Raw genomic sequence first — 17,083 nt, 5'->3', positions numbered from 1 at the left:
AATCAAATTTCCTCTATTTTCCTGTCCAATTAAGAACACTAATATCACCACAGATGTTATATTATATATTTCAAGACAGCCTAATTTGCTTGGTGCACAGTATTCGTTGGTTTTTAATGTTTGAAAAAAATTTTTTTAAATCAATGCTGTACAAGATTTCAAGCAGAAAAAAAAAAGATGAAAATGGGATTGGGGAGCTCACCATTAGCAGTCGGTTACAAACCACTTCAAATGCATTTCTCTGTTAAATGTTACAGAAGCAGCAGCAGCAGCTATGCAAAGACTCTGGTTACACAATTTCAATCATTTACAGTCCTCAGGTTTCAGATTAACAATGCATTCACAAGGAAATGGATGGGGAAACAGGGGTAATTTTATCGGCTGGAATGGAAAATGATGCAAATTACTGAAAGGAGTCTAACCCAGAAGGCACCAAACTGCATTACTGGCTGAGTGAATGGCCACATTCACCCCAGGTATAAAAGCAGGTAGAATATGATAACAGCTGAATTGAATTTGTGCCCCTGCCACCCCATATATTAACACAGGAGAATTCCTTCCTCGGCACTCCCCAGAAGGAGAGGGGGGAGGGAAAAAATCCCCTACCGAGATTACAGAATAAATTGGGAACATCCTAACAGAAACTTTACCAGACTTTAAAAAGAAATAATCACCACGGTCAGCATTAAACTTGACTGTTGAAAACTAAAGGAATGCCTGTGCTCACACACACCCAGGGGCAGATGTACCGGTGCAGGGTGGTGAGAGGCTTTAGATCTCCGTTAACAGCAGCTGGTGCAGCGCACACTTACGTGTCCCCACGCCAGCGCTCCCCCCGCCCTGAGCAGGACCACATCTCCCCTGCACAAAGGGGAAAAAAAAAACCAAACTTGAGGAGCTCATTTTTAGGATAGAAAATGCAAATCCAAAAACTGCCAAGTACTTCTGAAGTGACAGGGACTTGCTTTTATTTTTTGCAGGACAAATCTGTATTTAATGGCCAAAGTAAGCGTGAATGAAATCCTGCTCAGCAAGATCGTTTCCTTGCTGAGCAAATAAATTTCAGCTCTCTGAAGAACATGAAGGAGGAGAACAGCACTTTGCCTAATTAAGGACAATGTGGTGGGGCTACAGTCCAGCCCTGGCATTAATGTGCTGAGCTCAATTATCTGCCCATCAGGTCACATTCTTAAATTCCTTTTTATCTTGGTATCACACGTTATTCAGCATAATGAGTTTAATATTGGTAGGAACTACAGGCAGTGCATTTACACTAATGAAGCAAAATTACCCTGAAATTGCATTTTCTTTTATTTCAATCTTAAAACTTTAAAATAAGGTTGAAATTTGAAGTAATAAATGTAGTTAATAGGGTTAGAAGTTTATTAAAACAGGCCAAACACACTGCTTTAGACAAAATTTTGGATGTATTTCCATTAGCGAATCTTTCACAATCCTACTGTAATACCTTGCCACAGAAAGGATCAAGTTCAACCTGATAATTAGGCGAAGTTCCCCTGGTGTTGAAGTATCTACAGTTCAGCTCCACTTGTAAACCAATATAACCAGCAGCTTATTGGTTTGTGACAGCATGCATGAACACATGCTACATCAGCTTGCCGAGATTCGTAGCACAACCCCAAGGACGCCCAAACCAGAGGCAGTCACACTGTGTTGTCTTTACCCTTACACTTCCACTTGGGGTCAAACCATCCTGTTTCAGCTCCAGCAGCAAGTGGAGGTTTTCTTATCAACAGTAACGCTGTCGGGGCCAGGTGTGGCAAAGCACCCAGCAGGAACCTAAGTTTGCTCCCCGAAAACAAGTATTTCTGCAGCTCAGATTGAAACAAGAGTATGGAAACATATACCCAGGCACTGGGAGCATCTCAGGCCCCCTCTGTATTCTGCATCTTTGCACCAAGGGTGAGCAATTTCTAAGCTCAGAGGCTGTAGTTATTTTTCTGAACCTCAGTGTTCCGAGCAAGGCTCGCGGTGGCAGAGCCCAGCCTCTGGTTGAAGATGCAGGACAGCTACGGTGTTTCACTACAAAATTAGACATTTAAACCTCACCCCAGACTTACATTAGAGACCTAAATCACTCCGCCAGGCAGGGAGCACACGTCTGCTGTCCAGGCTGGGAAGCCAAACACGCTGCCAGCCACGGCACTCTTGCATTTGTGACACTGCACACAAATACCAGCGCAGCACTACAGTGACTGTGGGGGTCCAGGAAAGACCTTGGCTTCTGCAGGCTCTCTTTAGCAGGCCAGGACATCACCTGGAGATGCCTCTCATGTGAGAAGTTTTCTTGCCGAGTTAAAAGACCACGTGCAGACTTTTCCTCACTGATAGCACAGTAGCAGCGTTGGGAATATTGCCGTAAACTTTAAGGAAGATTAGACAATGAGGCAGTAGAATGAGGTTTTGGGGCTTGTTATCGAGAAGTGAAGAGCCTGGTCTATGCTGGAGCTCCTGCTGCTGGTAGGAATGTCAAAAAATGGTCCTGTGTATTAGTTCTGAGTAGCAGGATTGGGCCTCAGGTTGACATCAGTGTTTTAGTCACAGCGGAGCAAATTAAAGGTAGAGTTTCAGTGTCTATTTTGGATTTCCTAGTGGGTGTATGCGAGAAACTCAACGTTAATTAAGCCCCTTTCTCTTCATTTCTGCTTTGATATACAACAGGTCTGCCTTGCCCTCCTTTTAGCACTATTACATTTCACCTCAGGGGAAAAACAAAAATACTAAGAATTTGTTTCCATCAATGCAAACTTGCCTTCCTACCGGGAGTTTAAATGACTAGCTGACTCCAAGGAGATGGAGGAACTATTTATCTCCATATTTTTAAATAAATCCCATTCTCCCCATCTCACCCCCTGCCATTGTAACTGCTCTAGAAATGTCGAAATGCTGAGGTGAGGTCATTTAACAGCAAGAAGACTTTTTTTTTGTTACTGCTCTTGCCAAAGGACAAGAATGGGCTTGTGTTCCTGAGCGGAGTCATGTATCCGATTCATCCCAGGTGTCGGACATCTGCTGCTAGCTCTGCAGCCGGCTTTGTTAGGACACAAGAAACAGCAGCGACGTCCCCAAGGAACAACTTGAAACAAACCCTCGGCACCAACGGACCTAAAACAGAAGCCACTCACAACCTTTGGGGCTTCTGGAAGACAAGCAAAACTCTGTCCCAGCACCGCATCCTCCACCTACCCTCCCCCAAACCAAAGCTGCTTTTCAAGCAGTTTTTATCCATTACAAACACTTTGTTTTTCCGTTCAGGACTAGAGCAGAGTCCTCAGCCTACGGTCAGGACACAGGTAACTGTACATGTTACTGTGCCGCGAGATCCTCATCCCTCACACAGATAATTCCTGGGGACCAAGCCACCAGTTGTGTTCTGCGGCTTGTTTTCCTGGATGCCATGCAAAGCTATCAAGGAAAGCAATTAAAAAAAAGATTATCAACAAAACCAAAGAGATTACTAGGAAAAGAATTGCCAGGCCAGGATTTACATATAAGATATTAGAAAGTGGAATAGGATTTGAGCTAGTAGGGAGGGAAAAAAAAAAAAAGAAAGGAGAGAAGTGTTTCAACACAACAGTGCACTTTAAATAACCAAATGAATTCTGAAAGTAAAACGGTACAGGGACTCATAACTCAGCCGTATGGTGACAGCCTCCCCACAGCCACCGCCTGCAACGCCTCCGACACGGCTCCTTGAGCAAAAATACCCCAGGCTGCCTTGGAAAAAAAATTATAACCTGCAAACACAATCCACTCCCTACCTACCGCACTTCTTGCGGCAAGACAGGAACAATATATCCTCACAGGTAGCACATGGAGACATAAAGCCCAACCACTTGTTCACATTATAGTCATCAGTGAACCTCCTGGCGAGGGAATGTTATGAGGCCATGGGGAGAGCAGCGATATAAAGACCTGACGGCCAAGTTACAGGAACAGTTATTGAGACTGGCTCAGGATAATCACACTAGATGAAGCTCTTCCCTTTCAGAGACACATGTGTCTCTCCCCAGTAGTTGAGCAGTTTACTTATGTCCATTATGAACCCAAATAATGAAACCCTACACGCCGTGTTGTGTTTCACCCTGCAGAGGTGAAACGCAGAGAGCGGGGCTGCTCGGGGGAGGCAGGCGCTTCCTGAAGACGAAAGCTGATGATTTCCTGAACACCCGCCGCAAAAGCCACAGGAAGCTCCCCGAAGAGACAAACCCGTGCCTCGTCCCCAAGAGCAAGACCTGCTTAGATCCTTCCAAATAAAAAGATACAGTCATCGTTACAGTAATCTCCCACCACAAATCATTGCGTTAATGGCTCAGGTCAGAACAAGGACATCTGTATGCTCTGTTCCTCTCACCCTTTCCAAATGCCACCGAGCAATAAAACACAAGTAGGAAATCAGCAGTGCCCTGTAGTCTTTGCTCAAGGGTCTCACTTTCCCCTCCAGAAGTACCTGCAATTTGTTTCAATAAGCAACAGGACTGAGGCCCACATCTGAACTTGAGCATCCAGGAGGAATTTGCATATCACCTCTCCTCCTGATGCAAAGGGTTGCTTTACTAAATCTCCTGCTTTTTTGAGATGACTTTGTTCTAAAAGCTTTATCCCAGATTGTATCCTTAGGCTGAGAAATAGCTAAGAGCCAAGGCTGAGTTCTGCATCACAGCATCGGTGTTTTCCCCAGGACCCTAAAGGCTGCTCCTTCTTGAGCAAGTCACCAAAACCACACACAACCTCTGGGAAGCCAGAGGTCCACAGGACGATGGTCATAGCAGCATCTTTCCCTGCTGCTCAAGCACCGTTCACAGCTCTAACGGCACACAAAGATAGACCACTTACTTCAGGAAGCAAGAACAACCCAGTATTTCCAAGTTTGCCAAGTGCCTCACATTTATCAAGTTCCATGCTATTTTCAATTCATTAAAAACAGACCTAGAATCACATTATATGAAGATAAAGAGTTGTCACTTTTAAAGTTGCGTGCTCTCAGGACAGTTGGAAGAAAGCTCGACTTGATGTCTGAATACTTTAGGTTCAGAATTCTGCTTACTTAACTCTTTCCATTCAAGATCAATACCTGCAAGTGAGTGGGAATTTTTCAGAGAAACCACACCAATCTGTTATAAACATGCAATCAAGCCCTTCTGCAATATTACGGGACACTGCTACACGCACACACACCCCCCATTCTTCCATTAGATATGCTACGGCCCCATTTTCCATAGGCTTCCATCTTCTGCGTTCAGCTTGTTTCAATTATTCAGGGCAACCCAGGCTGATAATTACACAGTCCCGTGTTGCTGAGTAAAACTGATGCTTAATTAGCCAGCAGGAAAGATCGATTAAGATACAGCAGGGCATCTTGCAAAGTTCTTCAGTGGGACTGCAGGGAATAGAGTCTGGCTGTGCCCTTCCAAAGGATAAAATTCTTCCACTTCTCAGGGACTCGACAGCAGTTTTATTTAAACTGGATGCTTAGATCAGTCAGCCGCCTTGAGTTTTATTGTCAGGTCTTAACTTCAAGTGACACAACTTATATCGTATAACTAGAGCAAAACAGCAAATTTTTTTGCTGTTTTATTAATAAAATTAGTATTAACCGCAAGGTCTGAATCATATTTCTAGCCAAAAATATAACGCAGCTGAGGCTGAGTTTTTTTTTTTCAAACAGAAAACGGGCTGCTGGAGGCTTATGTTCCTTGATTTTCCCCTGGCACAATAGATAAGCGAGTGAAGCAAACAAAGTTTGTTCTAAATGATGCAGTTCATGTTCTCATGCAGGACTTGAACAGTCCCGAGGACATGAGATTTTTGGAATCCAGTTCGGACCCAAGTCTTAACTCAAGAAGTCCTCTTCATTGCTTTTTACTGTATCAAAGTCCAGGCAGTGCACATTGGAGTTCAGGAGCCGCTCGTGAAATAGATACTTTCAGCAGCAAGCCAGCAGCATGAATCTTTGCTCACTGTATGGATTTACCCACACGCCTAAGTATTGAAGTGATGGATTTTTTCCACTAAATCCTCTCTAGCTCAAGGGAGAAGGAAGAACAGGACAGGCTCAGAGACCCGTACACAAAGAGCTGTACAGACACAGCCCAAAGCGTATTTTTTTTACCTTGAAACACAAATTCAAATGCAAATAATGACAACTTTGCAGGCAACCATATAACTGGTTAAATAGGAGAGCGTACAAACCAGCGTGTGGTGCACTCTCACATTATACCAAGCCTGAATGTCCATTAACTTTCAAAGCATGGTCCAGCTAGTCGAATACAGCATGCGGTACCCCAAGGCATGACACTAGTCTGAAGCACTTTCACTAGGAAGTAATGCAGACAACACAAACCTGGCTTTGACTTGCTGGAAGCCAAAGAGAATTGCATCCCTCTGCTCCCTTGCTTTAGCACTCAGGTTTTCATTCTGCAGTCCATCCGCCAGGTAACCTTCAGCATCTGGGAAAGAGAGAATTACAGGTTAAAACTAACCTGTTCTTGGCTAAGAAACCTGGATCTGGCTGTGCACTGGGAAGCCCTCGAAGCACCATACCAAGCGGTCTGATCTAGAGACACAAGTCAGTCTGAAGACTTCATTTGGAGAAGTTAAGACATTGAACTGATTGCAGATAGAAGATCTAAATATTGCATGCGATTACAGGGCTTCTCTCTAGTGGCAAAGGTGTAAGGCAAATAAGCAACTGCAAACAAACCACCAAGCAGAAAAAAGGAAGAGGAAGGTGAAACATGGATAAGTCTATTGGACTAAAGTGCAACTCCACCTGCCTCTTTGCTGCCCCAAACCCTAAAAACCTGCGGTTGCGAAAGGCTTTTGGCCTTAAGTAAGGACACAGAAGAAGTGACTAACCCATTCAGAGGAGGATCCAAAGCACTTTTAAAACACCAGTGCAAGACACTTCAAGGAAACTCTAACCTGTGGCTTTCACAAGGATGACCTTTGTAAAGGGCAAGCACTGAACAACGGGTTGGTCGTGCACTAGTATCACAACATGGGTTCTCCCGCAAGATTATCACTGAAATCCTACACCCTGCGCTTGCTCAACAGAGACAGCTAGACAAAAGTAAATATGGTATTCTCTCACCTGGAAACCACATCTATATGCAGAAATTTAACCTGAACTGGAAGATAAAAGGATTAAGTGTCTTCTATTTGCATAAATATTTATGTTCTTTACAGAAACCTCAAAAAAATCTCATAGAAAACAAAACCGTTCCAATCACACCTGTCTGTATAGGAGAGCATCATCCTTGTACTTCAGCGGCATTACTGCTAGTTCCCCCAGCAGAGAAAAGATTGGCTTCAAAGCTATGGTGTTGTACATCCACAGGCCTCTCCAACCTTTAACTCACGCCCCATACTGTGACACTAATGTCAGTTTAATATCCTGCTTGCAAGACTTTCAGCTCCTTATGCTTCAGCTGCTGGCACAACAGCCAGCGCTGTTTAGCACACCCCAGGAATCTGCACAGCTCCTTAAAAACAGCTCCTCCACCTGCAAGCACATCTCAAGATCAAAATGCCACCAGAGAAATTAATACCTTTTTCTGTTAAAATCATGAGCCCTCATTTCTTTTTGTTGCCTGCTCGTGACACTCAAGAAAGGCTTGGGGTGGGGGGGAAGGAGCTCTTTAAAGTGAAGAGCATAAGGGAGGAAATGGACGGGAACACGGCTGACACTTGGGCATCCCCCAGGAACAGGGCCCTCTTCCCACCTCCTCTTCAGAGTGACAGAGGGGCAGGACCAGGGAGACCCAACTCTGACCACAGCAGCCCGGGAAGGAGGCGTGAATCCAGATCATAACGCTTGTCTCCATAACAGTCCGGTTCTCCTTTCTGGATTTATTCAGCTGAAGGTGCCAGTTTCCATGGAAGCACTCAACAATAAGCACATTTCAGCCAAGCGCAGACTCCTCCAGGTCCTCACTAGCTCCCTTCCTCTGTCTCCCTGCCTTTCCTCCTACCAGGAGGGCTCCTGACCCACAAGAACCAGGTCCGAGCCAGCTGTGCCTCATACCTGCAGCCCCGCACCGCAGCCACCACTTCATAGCTGAGAAACATAGCTTAAAGCCTGAATACAGCATTGGGGCATCAAAGCATCCTAGCACAACCCCTCTGACGTGGGGATGCACAGTGACGCATCTCAGCAGATGGGCAGCAAGGCTTAATTCACAGCATCACTCTCAAACCCACACCTACACCCAGCAGCGGTTTTGGGAGCTCCAGGAGCGCAGAGGTGTCAGGCCAAAGTGCCTCTTGATATCAAGTTCACTGCTAGTAATTTAGCCCTAGATGGCCTGCCTGGGATAACACAGACTTTGCCAGAGCAGCTGAGTGAAGCTTTTTAAATCCCAGGCCAATCCTGTAATCCTTAGGCTGTTTCATTTTCAGTACACCTCTCCGCAGTTTTAACTGTACATCTAAGATACAGTACCAGCTTATGGCAAGCCTAACAATGCTGAGGCTTACACCACTTACAAACTACAGAGAAAGTACCCAAGTACATATATCTAAGCACAAAGGATATATCTTGCTCTGAGGAGCTTACTGCTTAAGAACAGACGAGACTAAGGGGACAATTTATTATATACAAACCAGCATAAAACCAGCACAGTAGAAATGGGTCAGCAAGAGAAACTACGTACAGGCTGTATTTCCACAGTGAAAGAGAACAAGCAAGAAAAACAAACTGCTCCCAGAACTTGTGCAAATATCAGCTGCATCCCTCTGTCATTTTTAAGCGCAGATTAGCTCCATGAGTATGCGATTAGCTCTAATACAGTATTTACGTACTGGGATGTCAGCACAGATCAGCTGCTGGATAAGTTATAGTAGAACTAGGGTCACTTCTGCAAACCAGGCAGAGCCCCTTTCAGAGCCAGCCACTATGTTTATAGCACCAGGAAATGAAAAAGAAAGCCTAACCATAAACTCTCAAAGTGGATCAGGAAGAGCAATATGTAAGCAGCTCTAGAGTAAATCACCCTAATGTTAGTTTTACTGCTTGTCGGTAACATTATATTCTTGATGTTTATAGATTGCTCTCTGCAATCCACTCTGAAAGTTTACAGGACTCTCCTTTTCATTTCCTGCAGCTAAAAAGGTAAGAGTGGAAAAAAAAATAGTTGAGATTTCATCAAGTGTTTCAGGGGAGTTTCTAGAAGCAATTGCAGTTATCCACTTTAATCCTGCAGGAGATGCACAGCATCATAAGAATTATGTCACAACCACTGAAGTCCAGGTAGTAAATAACCTTTTAATGCCAGCACTAAATTCTAGGAGTTAATCAGCCCTCAATGAGCAGAACTGAAAGGTATTAAGATGCCATGTGTATTCTCTCCATGCACATACACACATTCACTACTTTTTTTTTTGCTCTTTTCTACTCCTCTGCCATCAGAAGGCTGCCAACAGAAATCCTACGCTCCATGCACAGAGGAACTAGTCCCACAGAAACACAACGTTCTGGCCATGCAAGATAATGCTGAGCCAACAGGTCTGCTCCAACACTTCTTTGATGGTTCACACAATCCCTCCTGCAGTTTATCACCCCAGCTGGCTGAGAAAAAATAGTTTAAGAAGTGTTTAGGACACCTATCAACACAGAGAGCGCAGATACCTTGAGCTTCCGTGAGACTGCATTAATATTTCCACGATGCGCCCCAAGACAGCCAGGGATTTGGAAGGTTAGTTGTATCATCCCCTGTCCCACTTGTCAAAATAAAAGCTGTGGACTATCGCACACAGTGTTTCTTGACTTCTCTGCAAGCTCAAGAAAGGATGGTTAATTGTGAAACAACATTTTTCAGAGGAGCCTTCCTGCTTTTGTGGGGCTGAGTCAGAGAAAACCTTGAGACCTGAAGCAATCTTCATCCATCCTCCTGCAATGGACTGAATGGGACGCTCTCCCCTATGCCGGGGACAACGGGGGAACTGAGAACAGCTTCCACGTCTCGGCCCCAAATTCCCCGATATTTAAATTCCAGAGCTACTCATGATGCTACATCAATGCTGACTGTGGCTTATTAGCCCTCACAAAACAGAGCATTTTATTGTTTATTTTTCAAACAGCATTGAGGCTGTGTGCCTTGCAATTAGCAGCTACCAGCCTTGTTAGGCTGTGCAGGTGCAGTCAGTCAGTCTCCCAGTGCAGCACCTGCTCTGTCCCTCCTGTTGCCCAAACTCCAGCAAGAAAATGGCTTTCCAGACCTACCATCTGAAATGAAGAGGCTCAAGCAAGGCAGGCAAAGGGAAGATAATCAGACTGCCAGACTGCCTTTGCCTCTACAAACGAAAACAGAAGCCCTGGGTTTGTCAGAGATGTATCACATTTTTTAGAACCACCGTTTCAGCCTTCAGAAGAAATTTGTGCTAAACAAATATGAACTACCCTTAAGCAAAAGCAGTTTTAAAAGGGACCTGACTGAGCCAAAAGTGAAACCCTCTGCAATTAACTGTCAACATAGTGTTAATGAGAACTTGGATTGCTTATTTGCAAGGTGGAACTTAAAGTAATAATTGTTGCAACCACACCTACTCATAAACAGATAATAACAAGCATTCACAAGTGTTGCAGGATGGCAACGTAGAGAGAATAGCCATATTGTGTTGGCTTTCAACCACTGCAACCTCAGAGATGTCTTACGTTGGTAACAACCCAACTGTTACTAGCAAGCCACTGACTACCTGCTTTTGTGCATCATGTAAACAGTCCTGCACTACGGACCAAACTTTAATATAAGGAAGCAGACGTTATTGCCCGTACATCAGTACAGGTTTCCTCCACTATTTGCAATTTTTATTTTAAATACAGGAATTCTTATGGTAATTTTTTTGCAAAAAAGTTTGCAAACACTGTAATAGCTTAAGCTCCTTCATTTCCAGCCTGTGCAGCTAGAAACCTCCTCAGCCACTGGAAGGCCTCAAGACCGTCTAGATTGTTAAGACACAGCAAGTTTGATACAGAGGTATGTGACATGCAATTAATCTCCATTCATAGCCTGCTATACTTGTCAGCAAACAAAGGCTGTGCTTTAGAAGGAGATCTGAAGCCTTCAATTAAAAACAGTCAGCTAACAAGAAAATAATCTAAGTTAAAGGAAGGTGGCAGGTGCAGAAATGAGTTGTTTACAAAAGTGTCAGCACTGAACAATAAAGTGCTGCACATCAAAAATGTGAAAGGGTGAACTTCACTGAAGCCCCCATGATTAAAAAACAGAGAAGAAAATTTACACCTACATCTGGGGGAAGACACAAAGCATTTGGAAGAGAGCTTTGATGGGCTTGGAGGCTGCACACTCCCTCTCAGACTGACAGATCCCAGGACTGGAAGTTATCCCCCGTCTCGGAGGGGAAGGGGCAAGCGCTCCGTGCTGCCAGGAGCCATCGCGACAGGAAACGAAAGGTCACAAAGCCCTGAGGCAGCCGAGGCCAGCCCCGACTACAACCGCTCCGAGCGGCAAGATGCTGATGACTCCTTCCCCACCAGCCACCCACATCTGCGATCGCAGGATGTGTCGGTAACACGTGCGCGTCTTGTTCAGCGGGGAGCTGACACCGTTGCTCCAGCCTGCAATGCTGCCGCTGAAGTTTTATTTACGGGGAGGTTATGATGTGGTCACCTGTGCACGCACCTGTGCGCTCTCTCACCAAGCCTTTGCTTACCACGCCATGGGGTCAGCAATGGTTGCAAAGGTCCGTACAGAACTTGTTTGTGAAGCATGTTTTGATAGAAGAGTTTAGCATGGCTTCTGCTTGGCTGACCCACCACTTCAACAAGTAGAGGTGTAAAAGCACAAGTTTCTGAAGAAATCCAGGAAAAACAACTTCAGAAGCCTCCCACCTGCCATCTTATCACACACACAGAAGTAAGTGCTGTCAGCTCTCAGCACAGCTCATTCACTCAGATGCTGAGACCTCAGGAGGTCACGTTCAAATTATCAAGCAGAAGCGGGGCTTGAAGCCAGCACTGCTCTCTCAGCTGTACCCCCATTTTCAATGGGGTTGAGGGTGCATCCCCACCAAGCAAGCTTGCTCACTGCATCCCCAGTGCGACACACAACACTTGCACAACATTTAAAGCCAGGAGACACCACTATCACAGCCACGACAAAAGCCTGCTGAGAGGGCTCACTGTAGCACACAAGCTTCACTTACCCTTTGTACCTGCTCCCTTGTCTCACACTAGCAATGCTCACCAGCGGAGCACTCAATACCTTAACGGAAAGCACTCAGTGGGACGTCTTTTGACCATGCCAGAAGACACCCCTCAATCTTGCATACACTCTCTTCACCTTACACAGAGCCTGGGACCACCAGAGGGCTTCCCCACCCCTAAACACAGGCACGGACCAACCTGCCAGCTCCTGAGCAACAGGAGGACAGCCCCAAAAACACCAGGACAGGCAGCCACATCCCCTACGCTCTCATTGGGGTTAGAGACAGGGAAGGCATACACAACCTGAGGACCCCAAAACCATCAGCCTTAGAGAAGAAGTAGCTCCCACAGTCCTTCCACTCCCCTCTCTGGCTCAGCACAGTGAGGTGCAAAAAACCTTTCACCTTCTTCCCCTGCAACCACAGCAGATTTCCCCCATTAAACAGAAGGGGAGCAATGAGGAATTCATGGTTACCTTCCAGGAGTCTCTGAATCTCCTCTGGGATCATCATACCTGCCACCTCCTTTCCACAGGAGCCAAACCTGCTGCTACTGCTCCTGTCCCTCAGGGGCAGGGCCAAAGGAAGCAGGGAGGGCGGGGACACCCCAAAAAAGGTGGGAGGAACCACTGGGCTCCACTCAGATGCCTCCTCCTGGTACAGCCCCATCCAGCTCAACCTACCTCCTTGCAGGCAGCCAGGATGCCTAGCTCCCCTGGATGCTGAGCACCTCCGCGCTCCTAAAAGCCAAAGAAAGCTCCAGCCAGCAAAGCTGCAAAAGTGCCTGACCCCACACCAGCAACAGCAGAACTGAACCTGTGCTCCTGCATTAGCATTTTAATCAGGTGGCACTTAGGCGTGCATCTCCTCCATTATCTCAAAATTCAGTGCACCTGCTGCCAGCGCAGAGCCACGAGCTCTGCGAGGCTGCGTGGCCATTGCTTTAACCTCCTCTGCCTGTTCCTAGCGCAACAGGAGTTGGGGATTGGATTTGTTCCAGGTCAAAGGCAGGCTCCCTCCTCTAATGCGCAGGGGAAGAGAATGGTACTTGGCTGTTCTGCAATAAAACTTCCCCTCTTCCTGCATCCTGCATAGGAAGGGGGCTAGATTGCAATAGCCATTCATATTTCTATGTCTTGCCCAGAGAAATAACAGGGTTGCGTACTTTAACTTGCTTTATGAGAGGCAATAAATGCAAACTGCGCTCTACAAAACAAAAATGGCATTGCATTAGATTAACCCACAGCCCTGCATCTGCTCCTGTCCTGTATAAATGAATTAGCACAAGCTGACTATGAGGATACCACTATTATTTTTCATTCTTGCATTCCCAAATTTTAGGCTTAATATTGACAAATTCAAAGACAGTCTTCTTTATCTGAAGCTCATCAATGATTCCAAAGACCAGTTTAAGATTTCCCATAGGTTAAGTGTACAGGATCCAGCCCTTACTTTGCAATATCCTGGTATCAAACAAATATTTATTATTATAGCACACAGAAAAGGTTATTCTGAACATGCTTGCCACTTTTACTTTTCTGGTATTTTATGCCTGGCATGTGATCTTTAATTATATTTTCCCAACATAGCAAATGTTGGAGATGGCAAAAAAGGATGCAATCCAGCTGTGTTGGCCACAAATGCAAAACCACATAGCTTCACGAAAGTTGAAGTGCTTGCTGCTTTCAGCAGGGGCACAACACAGCTCCTGACAGTGGAGAGCCAGGGCTGTGTACTACGGTGTATCATAACGTGACGAGGCAGGGCCACTCTGAACTCGCCAAGGCGGCCCCCTAAAACTGCTCCTCTTGCTGCTTTGCTGTTCTCCTGCTCTGGGCAAGCCAGCCTGCCATGGTAGTTATCACAGGCTGGCAAAGCAAAATCTGTAAGGGAGAAGAAAAAAAGAAGTGTGCATTGGGCTCCCAGCCTGCAAAGACTGAGATAGACCAACGCTTCACTACAGTCCCACTGGCTTTGGTGGGACAATGCCATGTCGTGAGGCTGAGCATATTTCCAAATAATTGCAGAAGCAGATTCTTACAGCTCTCTGGATGCATCACCTGGATGGAATAAAGGTTTAGTTGTTTGGCGGCAGGCCAAAACGGGAACCCGGAGCAGATTCCAGATTTGCCCTGAGTTTCTTGCTTGGTTCAGTCAAGGCAATCTGTGTGTTTCAGGCTTATCTCACGTATGTGATGTAAGAGCTATACTGGCAAAGGCTCAGATATGGGAATGGTGGAAATATATGAGAGAGATGCTCCTCCATGTGCTATCAGCTGCTAATATGCTTTGTGACCCACTTTCTGAGACACGTGGGTGAAACACGGGAAAAGACTCTGTTATGCTTTTAGTTGATCGGTACAAATCAGATAAAGAACGGGTATAAGAGGAAGCACAGTGCTTTGTGTTTTTTGGGTGTGGGTGTGTGCCTGCAATTCTAGTGTGTTGCCTCCACTGTAGACAGTGGAGTGAAAGGGAAAACCCCCCAAAGCAGCTGCAAAGTTCTTTTGGGACTTTTTGGTTGAAATATGCACTTTTATGCATGGGGACAACACCTCAGTAACTCACATATAAATAACACTTGTCAAGAAGGGATGGCTTTAAAGGAGAAGCGATGATACCATGACTATGAACATGTTTAGCGTATGCAGCTGATTTAGATTTACCAGAGAAGTAACGTCGCACTGTTTTCTGTGTAGAGTCTCTCCATGTGGTAATGCTGAAGTGGCAGCTGCCATCTGGGGTTTAGTCGCAAAGAGAAATCAGTGTGTTTTCTCTCCTGCTTAGGGAGGCTCAATTGCTCGCCGGCTCTGGGAAAAGAAACACACCACCACTTCTGATCTGTCACTTGGCTGTGCTCTGCACGCACATGTAATTTCAGAACAAACTGGAGACAGACTTCACGTCTGACATTACCAATCCAGACCTTACAGGTTTCCTACTCCGAGTAAGTTTACTCAGTTTCTGTCCTTCCCCCTTTTACCTTGTGCTCCACTGCGTGGGCTCGCCCACGTTGACAACACCGCTGCAGGATATTCTTGATTTTAGGACAACGTGTACAAGAAATTGCTCTTCAGCAGATGCAGAGGTCCTAAAGTGCAGGAAATGTCGCTGCCGTTCAGAGGGCCTCACAGGGGAGACTGTCTTGCTAGAAAGCATATACATCGCAGTAGTCTTCCCCCTTACATCTCCGAGTCAGGTAGGGTTTCATGAGTCAGGATTTAGAAAATTGAGAGTCTCCTATGGGAGCAAAACATGAATCTCTGTTAGCTGCCTGCGGCTCCTGACACATTTGAGTGGTTCTGCTCGTATGCAAGAAATGGGAGCGCGTGTAGGTGGATGTGTACGGTAGATGGATCTGTATACGTGTTCTCACCTAGAGGTGCTTAGGGATAAATATTTAAACACTTCTGTGTAGAAATCCTAGTCAGTTCATTATAGACTACAAATAAAAAGCAGCTGCTTGCTGAGACTGACTAACTTTAAAAATGAGTTTATAAAGGAATGAACTAGGTCCCTTAGACGGAAGAAACTGCCTTCAGATATGCCAGAAAGATCAATAAAGCCTGATCAATGCAAATCTCAGAGGAAGAAATGTTCATGCAACTGCAAAGAAAAGGGTCATCTCACACGTTCTCTGCATGTCTGTAGCTCACATAATAGTCTGAAAGCATAGTGTTGTAAAGAGTGAACTAGAAGATACCTAGTCAGTGAGTCTTGCCCAAGAGTTAAACTGATTTATCATATTTAGGGTCTGGAAGAAGTTCTTCCTTGTGACAAACTAGCAGTGACTTGTTTTGCAGGTGTTTTGTGTGGGTTTTGCCTTCCTTTGCTGCCTTGGGTGTGATCACTGCTTGAGAGCATATGGGGATTTCACCCAACAAATTTCCTGCTGTTGCAGTGTTTACAGCATCAGTAAAGCTCGAGATCTTTTCTGCTCAACTTCTGAGATGTACTGCAGTTGTGATTTTTGGCCTTTTGCTATAGACCTTAAGGTTATCATAGAGCATTGAAAATAGCATCATGTCTTGAGGCTGGCACAATTGCACCCTGGCTGCTCTTGGACCACACATTCATCCCATGGTCCTGGCAGCCAGAGACAGGACCCAGCACCTAGAATGTTCCCCTCAGGCCCTACAGGCAGATTTTGTTAAGACCAGGTTGACCATGCAGCAGCTGTTGTTATTATTAAACTCATTTTACTGAGGAATACTGAGGCGTAGAGCCTCAGCTGCCACGGAGACATAGGTGCTATTACCAGAAGCCTTAGCACCAAGCCAAGCCTTCCGCTCAACCTTATGCAGCTGCAGATAGAGCCAGGCAGACTGATTCCCTGGCAAATGACCTTTTTTTTCTTGCCTTTTTCCTTGCCACTTTCATTTTTGAATGTGTGAATAGGTTACAAATGTAGTTTAGTGGTCAGCTGGGAAGGAGATGGGGGAGTCCGGCAGTGACTGGCAACTTCCACTGCATCATTGTTATGTAGCATCAAGCTTTATGGGCTCTAGATGTAAAGCTGCCTCCCTACATGATAAAAGCCCCACCTTAATCATTTTAGGTCCCAAGTTGAGCAGACAGGCTCTCTCCTAATGATATTCTGTTAAATGGACAAATTCCTTTGAAGGCTTGTCTTGCTTTGAAATCCAATTTCACAGGAAGCCAGATGCGATTGGGTGTAGCTATGGAAACAAAGCAGGGCAGCCTTAGAGGAGCTGAGCGATGCAAGGTAAAATGTGAGAGTCAGAGTCCTTTACTGCGCTGTCGGAAATATCAAAGGATCTGGAGAGGTTGGCAGGAGACGTGTCCCTGTTATGGGCTGTTCTGTGTGGCTGGGTACCAGCGCCTGTCAGTGGAGGTAAGCAGCCAGCTGTCCTGTCACACAGCCTGAAGTGGAGCT

At 45.6% G+C, this 17,083-nt stretch overlaps 1 protein-coding gene across 1 annotated transcript in view; it reads right to left on the bottom strand.

Annotated features, from left to right (window-relative positions):
• SKAP1 (src kinase associated phosphoprotein 1) overlaps window positions 1-12,855 on the bottom strand; it is a 165,323-nt gene extending 152,468 nt beyond the window's left edge. Inside the window, exons 1-2 of the mRNA XM_009330157.1 lie at window positions 12,663-12,855; window positions 6,361-6,470 (exon numbers count right to left, since the gene is read on the bottom strand). Coding sequence (XP_009328432.1) covers window positions 6,361-6,470; window positions 12,663-12,855 — 303 coding nt within the window. The remainder of the gene's footprint in view (window positions 1-6,360; window positions 6,471-12,662) is intronic.
• Window positions 12,856-17,083: the final 4,228 nt, after the last annotated feature.

Source organism: Pygoscelis adeliae, unplaced genomic scaffold, assembly GCF_000699105.1.
Source record: "Pygoscelis adeliae isolate BGI_AS28 unplaced genomic scaffold, ASM69910v1 Scaffold338, whole genome shotgun sequence".
NCBI classification, from domain to species: domain Eukaryota; kingdom Metazoa; phylum Chordata; class Aves; order Sphenisciformes; family Spheniscidae; genus Pygoscelis; species Pygoscelis adeliae.
The sequence above is the reverse complement of the archived record's forward strand: the minus strand, read 5'-3'. Positions and strand labels throughout refer to the sequence as shown.